The sequence below is a fragment of the Aegilops tauschii genome, chromosome 1 (assembly GCF_002575655.3).
Source record: "Aegilops tauschii subsp. strangulata cultivar AL8/78 chromosome 1, Aet v6.0, whole genome shotgun sequence".
NCBI classification, from domain to species: Eukaryota; Viridiplantae; Streptophyta; class Magnoliopsida; order Poales; family Poaceae; genus Aegilops; species Aegilops tauschii.
Window position 1 is genome coordinate 315,453,782 of NC_053035.3, and position 10,150 is coordinate 315,463,931.

Sequence of the window (10,150 nt, forward strand, 5' to 3'; positions counted from 1 at the left end):
AGTGGGTCATAAAGAACAACAGAGCCAAGGACGGTTGCCCAAAAGATTGTGTCGAAAGTTAATGGTGATACGATCCTATCACCATTCTCTATTTTCTCCTTAATGGGACAAATAAGATCAAGTTTTGAAGTCTAGGATTCTGATGATCTAAATGGTTTGACCGCTAAACATTAAAATTATTGTTCATGACTTTGTCTTTTGACTTCTAGATTTAGGAGTACACTTTAGAAGGTCGGCGCCATGGCATCAATACCTCCCTTCGCTCGATAGCCCAACACTGTAAACTCGCCTTCTCGACGCTGTGATTAACGCATTTGAGAGGGGAGCCTCTCCCCGGGTGATTGTTCAAAAAAGTAATTGTTTGAGTCCTTGACGGAGGTCTTTTTTGTTTAATGCGATTACATCTTCTCCGAAATTCCAACATTCTCGAATGGAATAGAAAAAAAAAGTGAGGTGGCCTAAGCACAAATGCTCGATTACAGCCATAAAATCCTGTAACCTGCACGCACAGATCATAATATACAGCCCCCTTCCCGGCGCACGTTACCACGTCGAGCATATACACAAGGGGATGTGATATGTGTACACAAACGTAAGCTCCCTACAATGCCGCGGCGGCCTCGGACTCCGGCGCCCTCTGCTCCTTGGCGGCGTCAACGAACCCCACGTACAGATCCGAGTGCCCAGTGTCGCACCTCGGCAGCGTCGTCCTCGCGCCACCGTCGGCCATGGTCTTCACGAACGCGACGAACCGCCGCCAGTTGTCGCCGTCGAACAGGTTCCGGTTCATGCGCAGGTACGTGAACGCGCTCAGCCCGGCGGCCTCGGCGGTGGCGGCCACCTGCGCGAACGCCTGCTCGTCGTACCGCTCCAGCGCGTTCTCGCCGGCGAGCTCCACGCGCGCCGCCCGCGCCGCGGCCCTGACCTGCTGCACCAGGAGCTCCGGCGAGCAGCCGGCGTGGCCGGGCTGCTGCTCGTCCTTCATCTCCATGCACGTGAAATTGAGCACGGTGCCGTGCCTGGCCAGCATCTGCGCAATGGGCTCGTACCCGTCGTGGTGCCGCGTGTTGTAGTACCCCGCGGTGAGCTCGGCGGCGTGGGAGCGGGTGCGGTAGTGCCAGTGGATGCCGGCGACCTTGGCAGACAGCGTGACGCCAGTGCCGCCGAAGATGGCCTCGGCAGCGGCCAGCACGCGGTCGCCGTGCTCCAGGAGCATCCCGGAGTACCACTTGAGGAAGAAGTGGCCGTACTCGGTGCTCCACGTGCCGTCCCGGCGGAAGAAGCCCGTCTCCTCCGGGAACTGCTTGTACTCACCGGCGTCGTGCGGCCCACTTGTCCCCCAGTTCTCGTGCCCCGCCGCCACGGCCGCCGCCTGCAGCGACGCCCGCATGTACTTGTCGTAGCACTGGAACTCGCCGATGCCCGGGAAACTCCATGTCCCGTTGGCCTCCGGGTAGGAAGGATACCTCAGCTCGCCGCAGGGGCCCAGGCCAACCTGGACCTCGGCGATGACGGTGCCGAGGTAGCCGGCGAACCTGTCGCGGAAGCTGCGCATGTAGTCGGAGTAGACCTGGACGGGGGTCCGGCCCTTGAGCACCGGCAGCGTGTCGCAGCCGAGGGAGATGTACTCGGGGTTGCGGCGGCCGGACCTGTCCGTGTACACGATGTCCGGGTCGGCGTTCAACTCCTCCAGAACCCATGGCGGCAACGGGATGCTGCAAACAACAATTTCAGTCAGCCATTTGTCCCCAATTCTCATTCGCTAATCATGCAACTAATTTGGCACACGCAAACAATAACCTAATCAGCTAACCCTATTAAAATAGAGAACTATTTTTTGATGCTTCACTTGCCACTTTGGATTGCTTGTCCAAGTGGAACTGCATATCCTTGCCAAACGTGCAAGGAATGACAAAGTGAGCCTGTAATAAAACGCCATGTAGCATAACTGAACAAGTTGTTACTCAACAACAGAGCACTTGCACAACCAGGGCATACTGAACCGACAAATTTTCCCAAATTCTAGAGGAAACCTAACCGAATTAAACCAATTTAACTTCGATTTTTTACTGGCGCTATATGGTTGATTGATTCTATTGCACCCTGTTAGAGTATATAGGCATATATTTGTATATGGTAGACTATGGTAGCCCATGATGCTGGCGAGTTAAATGAAATGGATGATTGGCAAGGCGAGGTGTTGCTTACTTGCAGGAGTCGCCGACGTTGCCGCCGCACTGATGGAAGGACATGACCATCTGGAGCCGTAGGCCGGCGCGCTCCACCATGCGCACCAGCTCGGCGTAGCCCTCCCAGTCGTAGCGCCCGGGGCCCTCGCGCTCCACCACGCCCCACCACACGTCCACCATGACCCCCTCCACCCCGGCGCTCCGCAGCGCCATCAGACTCACCGCCAGCGCGCGCCCGCGCGACACCTGGCCGCCGGGCCCCACCGTGTCAAGCGGCAGCATCACGAACACCGGCACCCCGCCCCTGCTCGGCCGGCCGCCCCCCGCATTCGCCTGCTGGACCTGGCCGTGCAGCAGCTCGGACTGAGCCGGGGCCTCCATCGGCGCCGGCGGGGCCTGCGCGACCGCCCTGAGGGCGCGGAGCCGGGCGGGCGCCTGCGGGACAGCGACGCAGGAGGGCGGCGCGTCCTCGGGCTTGTGGAGGAGCTTGGAGCAGGGGTCGAGCGGCGCGAGGAAGGACGTCGAGGACCGCAGCGTCAGCGCCATGGATCCGCTACGCGTGCTCGGAGGAGACGCTCGGCGAGAAGAGAGTCGTCGGAGGAAGCGAAGAGGAGAGGGGATTGCTTGGCTTGGGTCCTGTGAAGATGACGAGACTTTTCTATCGGTTGGGCGAACGGAACGGAATGAATGGAGCTCGGTGTTGTGGGAGGTGGGCTGTGGGGCGCGGTATATATAGGCGAATTTTCAATTTTCTTCTGCGGGCGGTGGAGGAAGCGTGTGGCGGTGACGACTGGCGAGTGCTTATCGCTGTGGAGTGGAGTGGATACCTCGGGTTGACACTTTTCCTCTCCCCTGCATGCACGGCTAGAGCCACGCTACTCCATTCTACCAGTAGTCTCCTAGCGCTACTATATCTTTTCCATTTGCGCTTTTGAGGAGAAGTTTATCCATTTGCAAGGATTCAATTTGTTTCTCAGGGGAGATTAGTTGGGAGGTCGACACCTGTGTTAGTTTCATGACTAATTAGCACCACACGTGGACACGTGTAGGTGAGTGAGTGAGATCGGTTGGGCCAAGGGCCTACTAGACGTACTACGTCATGGCCTGGCCTCATGGGAACCGGGAAGCGAAGATTATCTCTCGACGGCGTGTGGCGGGATGCTAATGCTAAGAAGTCGGGTGACGAGCATCACTTATCGGTGACTAAGCTAAATGCATTGCGTCCTTTGCAACTGGAGTGTTTTCGGATAATCGACGAGATGCGTAACGTGATCGGTCGACTGGATTGGCTTAAGGCGTGCAGTTCGAGTGATCCTGTTAACCCAGACATCCTACACGCCTGAGCCTGGCGAACGACATTTGGCATTGCCAATAGTCCCTTCATTTCATAATGTAGTTAGCCCACGCTTTTTCAGATTCAACTTTGATCATAAATTAGATCAATAATACATAAAATATTTTACTGGAAAATTATATCTTTAAAAAGTTCTTTTAAATACGAATTTAAAGGTAGTATATGTCATTCTTCCGCCGCAGTCGCGGTTAAATTTATGGTCAAAATTAAATCTCGAAAAATATGAACGCACTATATTATGAAACGAAGGGACTACTTGACAAGTTACTATTTGGCAAAATCAAACGTTACCAACATTTGACAACCTTTTATGAGATTGGCAACAATAATTAGCATGCAAACAATTTCTAGCCAACATTTGATGGTTACCAAAATTTGGCATGTCAATTTTTGGAATCAAACCAACTAGCCTCGAAGTCCTCTATAGCGGTGCCAATGGGAAGTTGTTAAGAGCAACTCTAGCAGACCCCGCAAAAAGCTTCGATCCGCAGAATAATCGTCAAAATGCGGGTCGGAGTGGAAAATCCCGCGCGAACATACCCCCGCAAACGCGGCCGGCCCGCAAATAATTTTGAGGGGAGCGGCAAAATCTCGGCCCCAACCCGCGAATACGCAGGTTGCCCCCTCGCCTCTGCGGTGCCCCGTATCTCAGTCAAGCGGTTGGCGGGAGGGACATTTCAGCCTGCACGCCTTTCCCCATCTCCTTCCGCTGCCGCCCACCGCCGGCGATTTCGGCCAAATCTGCGGGCGGAATCGCGCCGCGGGGGCGTCCCCCACCCTCCAGCACCGATACGCTCCCCCCCCCCAATCCGGCGAGAAGAGCCGTCCCTCGTCGCTGTCACTGCCGGGGATCGACCGCCGTCGAACCCGCCCCTCGTCGCCGCCCGGGATCACCCACCACACGAGCCGCCAGTTAGTGTTTGTTTTATGCTTTGTGCCGATGCGGTATGCCTAGTTGATTGATGTGGCGTGCGATTCTTGTCCATGCAGATGGAATTGAGCCCGTGCGAGAAGTTCTTTCTCTCCGATTCATCCGATTCGGACGATTCGGAATGTTGAGACGATGCTTGCGACCTTTCGGCAGCAGACTTTAGTGATGGCACTTGCCGTGAAGGAGCACGAAGACGAGAACCGGAAGAGGCGGCGAGGATCGACCGTCGGGCGTCTTTGCATTCCTCGGAATCGCCATCTTGGGAACGAGATGTTGATGCAAGACTACTTCGCGGAGAATCCAACATATCCACCGCACCTCTTCCGGAGAAGGTATCGAATGCACCGATCCCTCTTTGTGAAAAATTTCAAGTTTGCGAGGCAAATTGTCGGTATTTTGCGCAAAGAAGAAATGCTGCAGGCTTAAAGGGAATTAGTGCATATAAAAAAAATCTCCGCAGCTATGCGGGTGACTGCATATGGCGTTCCGGCTGACTATGCCGATGAGCACCTTCACATTGGTGAAGATACCACAATTGAGTCAGTGCGTAGATTTGCCAAAGTGATTATCCGTGTCTTTGGTCCTGAGTATCTTCGGGCACCCAACAAGGATGACACAAAGAAATTGATGGCATCTAATGAGAGGAGAGGTTGGCCTGGCATGCTAGGTAGCATTGATTGTATGCATTGGACTTGGAAAAATTGCTCGAAGGCATGGCAGGGAATGTATTGTGGCAAGTCTTGTGATGCAACAATTATGCTAGAGGCCATAACATCCGAGGATTTATGGATTTTGGCATTGCTTCTTTGGTATGCTGGGCACTCTCAATGATATCAATGTGTTGCAACGCTCTCGTTTGTTTGCTAGGCTTGCTAGTGGTGATGCTCCTACTTGCAACTACACTATCAATGGGCATGAATACACAAAAGGGTACTATCTTGCAGATGGTATATACCCTCCTTGGTGCACCTTTGTCAAGCGTATCAAAGATCTCAAAACTAGAAAACATTGTGAATTCGTAAGGGTGCAAGAGGCAGCCCGAAAAGACATTGAAAGAGCATTCGGGGTTTTGCAATCTAGGTTTGCCATTATTCGTGGTCCTACTCGTTTTTGGGACAAGAGGACCTTGAAAAATATCATGACATGCTGTGTTATCCTTCACAATATGAACCTCGAAGATGAGAGAGGAATGAACTTGGAGTTCTTCTACGACAATGTGGGTAGCCGTGTCAAACCAGCTAGAGACCCTAACCGCATTAGAGCTTTTCTTAAGACCTACAAAGAGATTGAAAATGCAAACACCCACTTTCAACTTCAGGAGGATCTCATTGAGCACCATTGGCAAAGGGCTGGACAGTAACAAACTCATTTTTTATTCATTTGTATTTGTATTCTGGACAAGTTTTGTATTGCATTATTTAGTTTGCTTCGGTGATTTGAATAATTATTTGTAATGTGGATGATTGTTGTATTATGTTGGTATTGAATAATTATTTAGTTGCTTCCGTGATTTGAATAATTATTTTGTAGTATGGATGTTTGTTTTATGTTTGTGTTGTGGATTTGGTATTTGCGGCCCGATGGGATAGTGAAATACAGCAGCGCAAGAGCAGACCCCGCAAAGTCGAGCCGTAAAAAAGTATATTCCGTGAATATCCTTTTATACGGGTCTGTTTGGGGTCTGTCTCTGCGGCCGTCCGCGCTGGCCCGCAAAGCCGTTTTTCCACAAACTGTAAACGTATTTTACGGGCCGGCGGGATACGGGTCTGCTAGAAATGCTGTAAACAAGATAAGATAAGGAGAGTTGCATGGAGATGGAAATGCGCTGACGCGGCGTGATGCTACGTGTCGAAACTCCGTGCTGTTGGGACCGGACCAGGTCGGCTGTGTGGGCTAGGCACGGTCGTACGTGAGCCGTTCGTCCGGTGGTTCGGGAACCCTCTTTTGTCACGGCGCGAGGTGCGGCCCGGCTCCGGCCGACCGACCGACGGGGGAGAGACGGAGAGGATTCGTGGCTGGTGACGGAGTCGTGCCCACTTGGGAGTTGTGCCTTCCCGGCGTCCAGTCACCGGAGGGAGGCCCCCGCTCGTTTTGCTTGGCGCTCCGTGGCGCTGCCTAGTCACGCAACCAGCCGAGCCAAACGAAACAGATAGCAGTATTGCGCTTTACCTTCTTCATTCAGTCAGTCAGCCACGTCCTTTTTTTTGTTGCTGATTAACCGGGTGCGCTTTTACTGGTTTTTCGGGGTCACAGACGTGCCGGGAGCCTCCTACCTTTCGAATTTCTTGGTGCGAAAGCGAAGTAGAGGACGCATGTGGTGAAACCTTGCAATCGGCCCGAGATTACTAGTAGTACTACCACGTGGTCGGTTTGGAGGCATGCGTGAGTTCTGAGTTCTGACTGATTGCTGGGTCCGGGCGGGGGATCTCGTTCCGTTTGAACACCGCTGGCGCGGGCTGTGTGATCGCGCCGCACGCCTAGGTTGGTGAAGGAGGAGAGCACCAACGTATCAGCTACGTACGTCGCACGGTGGGCTGCTGATCAACCACGTCTATCACATTTTCTGTGTTGTCCCTCATCTTATCCTCTTCCAAGCACGGTCAACCTGATGATGATGATGATCGGCGCCCTTGCCTGCATCGTCGTCAACCGAACACACATAAAACACTGTCAAAGGCTCAAATCCCAGGTGGAGTGGAGTTACAGCAGTATTCAACTCTCCTTCTAGTATAAAACACTCCTCGAGGAAACGGGCCTAGTCTACGCGGAGCAGAGTCATACACGCACAGGTAACATGCCACATGTGCATGCGTACAATCACAGTACCCTAACCTAATCTACTTAACCATGCCGATCAAGGACGAGGGGAACAGTGTCGTGCTATCTGCTGCTGCGTGGGCGACGAGTCGGCGGTGACGCGGCCGCGTGTGGGCGCCGGGCCAAACGCGTGGTCGACATGGCGGCCTTATCCGCCCGCGCACGGCCTCGCTCCCGCACCATCGATCTCCTTATGGCGGATCGTCGAGTCTGGGGTACGCTGTTTCTCTCTCACGGGTGCGCTTTTTTCTCGTTGCGTCTGCTGCTTGGGGCCCCTACCACCGGCGACATTTCGGCCTCTTCTTCTCACTGGATTTGTGGCTCTCCTACGATCGTGTCAGGAGTCGACTACGGAAAAGGCTGATTTTGTTGGGTTGATGTGGGGAAAATAGGTTTTGAAAAAAGAGAGGGCCAAGCAGCCTGGTTTCATGGTCCGGGCTGATCGCTGGCCATGCACGACACGTATGGCCTTGACAAGGAAGGCTTTGTGCACTTGTGTCTAGTCCAACAAAAGCGCCGCTCGTGAACGTCCACTTTTTCTTTTTCTTTTTTGAGTTGGGAGCCTCCACTCTGTCAAAATATAAAATTGGTTTTGGACGTTTTTTTTTCGCAAATATATACGTACTGTATACTCCGCAAAAGAGTACTCGTAATTGTGACAGCTTGCGCTTTATAGGACGCAAATATCTTCCGGCGAGGCTGATATTTAATTTCCTGTCGTACATGCACACACACACACGTACGATGCGTGACTCCGGGTCTCCGGCGAGGCGCGTACGTCTGGGAGGTCGGTGCATGCGTCCGGAGCCCTCGTGATTCGGGTCCTGAGCCCACGAGGGAACGATAGTGATCATGCTCTGTAGCTAGCTGAAAATATCTTGGTCGACCTGGATACGATATTTGCAGTGAATTAGTGATTCTGTTGCAGATACCATAAACTTCCCTCTGTGTTAGATCTCCTCTAACTCTCTTTGATAAATTTCAGAAGGCATGAATAGAAAAAACACATGATTGAAGTGCCAGATCCATGAATAAGAGCAGAATATTCAAGGTCAAAAAAAAAAAAAATTACCCAAATGATAAGGAGAAACGTTTCTACCCGGTGCGCCGGCTGAAAACGTTACACACGTGGGCCTTGCGATCGCTCACGATCTTGGCGACGGGAGCGCTCCTTTTGAACCTTTTTTTTCTCTCGCACTGATTCATCCCCTTCCTTCGTCTCTTCGTCCAAACACAGAAGAAGCACGCCAGGACCTTGTGCCACCAACTATTGTGCCCGGTTGCGCCCGTTACGCGCGTGCAGGACACCACATCGCACCCGGCCGTTCCAATACCACGACATGGCCGTGCCTCGCCGCGCAACGTCCTACCCCCTTCCCGAGGTTGTAGCTCGCCACGGCCGCCATTGTAGTCCTGACCTATTTGGCCACAACTCTCCCCCTGTCCCGATTGCAACACCGTGCTGCTCGTCGCCTGCAAACAGAACTCGCCGTCGGTGATTCACAACATCCCACCCCCATCAACCTCGTTGGGCTCGTCAGCGCACTTGTAGCACCATGGCAACCATGAAAATGGTTTGTAGCAAAATCGACTAAGGTTGCAGCAAAGCATCATCGTCGTCGTCGCGGGTTGCAGCTAAGACATGAAGTTTGAAGCTTTTTTTAATGCCGGTTGTAGCTTTTGTAACCGCCGGTTGCAGCTTTTCGTTGTCGCCCATGGCTTTCATCTCTACGGTTGAAACTTTTTTCATTGACGTATGAAGCTTTTCTCGTCGCCAGATGAAGCTCTTTTATCACCGGTTGCAACTTTTGGTGGTCATCCATAGCTTTCGTCGTATATGGGTTGAAACTTTTTTATCGCCGATTGAAGCATTTTTTTTGTTACTGTCTGTAGATTTTTTGGTTGTCGGTTGCAGCACTGGGCATCTCTCAATGGGGGCAAGCGAGATGTTTCAAGCGCCAGGGATGAGCGGCGGCGAGTACGCCGGCGAGCTGCGGTCGTCGGCACCGGAGCTACAACAGTCGCCACAGGAGCTGCAACCGAAGGGTGCGGCTGTTGCATGGGCGAAGCCGGTGACGAGGACGACCAGCGAGGGGCTGGGACGGGCGACTAGGATGGCCGACGAGGACGACCAGCGAGGAGGTCCGGCGAGGGCAGTGACCAGAGATGAGGACCCAGGCGAAGGGCGGCGACGGGAGAACGCGTGCGGCCGGGGAGAACGAAAGGGACGATGAGATCGATGCAGATGGATTTCCTCGTACGGGTGCTGCGTTGACGAAGACGAGGTGCATCAGACGGTTCCCAACAAACAAATCGGACGGCTGCAGGCTGACCGGCCCAAATTTGGGCCGGCGTGCAGGCGCCTAGCACCCGCCATTGATAAGTGCCACATGTGTGGCACGAAGCACTCCGCCCCTGATGTTTTGTACAACTAAAGTTACCATCCAAAAATAAACCCCAAAAAACTGAAACTTGTCATCCAAAAAAAAGTTGCCATGCTTGACAATAAGTTGTCATTCACGTGTCACTAAATTTTCCATAAAAAATATTCGGAGTTGCCATGTGTTCATGTCACACGAGTCGCATTTATCAGGGTCCAAAATTTTAAGGTATAAATGCAAGTCCACTCAACCAAAAATGTGAAATCCAACCACTAAAACATGGAAAAGCATTAAAACAATTAAAAAAGCCTTAGGAACTACTACCATATGCTTATTTTGCGTGGTAATACGTGTCTTATTATAATATTAAAAAGTTCATAGTATAGGCCATGTAGATACCGAACTTACAAAACTAAAGAAAAGAGCAAAACGCTAGCCTTTGCACGAAGGACCACCAACCAAGAAGAAAAATTACAAT

General features: G+C 52.5%; 1 protein-coding gene across 1 annotated transcript; it reads right to left on the bottom strand.

The window, feature by feature from the left end:
* Positions 1-341: 341 nt before the first annotated feature.
* Positions 342-3,071, bottom strand: LOC109732133 (beta-amylase 3, chloroplastic). The gene is made up of 2 exons (XM_020291330.4): positions 2,209-3,071; positions 342-1,715 (listed from the first exon to the last, which is right to left on the bottom strand). Exons 1-2 carry the CDS (start codon positions 2,733-2,735, stop codon positions 602-604), a joined length of 1,641 nt encoding a protein of 546 aa, XP_020146919.1. The 5' UTR covers positions 2,736-3,071; the 3' UTR covers positions 342-601.
* Positions 3,072-10,150: the final 7,079 nt, after the last annotated feature.

What these genes read in the sequence shown, in the direction of transcription:
- LOC109732133 (XM_020291330.4), bottom strand. Translation starts at nt 2,735, where the DNA reads ATGGCGCTGACGCTGCGGTCCTCGACGTCCTTCCTCGCGCCGCTCGAC. An exon ending in AACGTCGGCGACTCCTGCAA is followed by an intron (nt 1,716 to 2,208) that starts GTAAGCAACACC and finishes TGTTGTTTGCAG; the next exon opens with CATCCCGTTGCCGCCATGGG.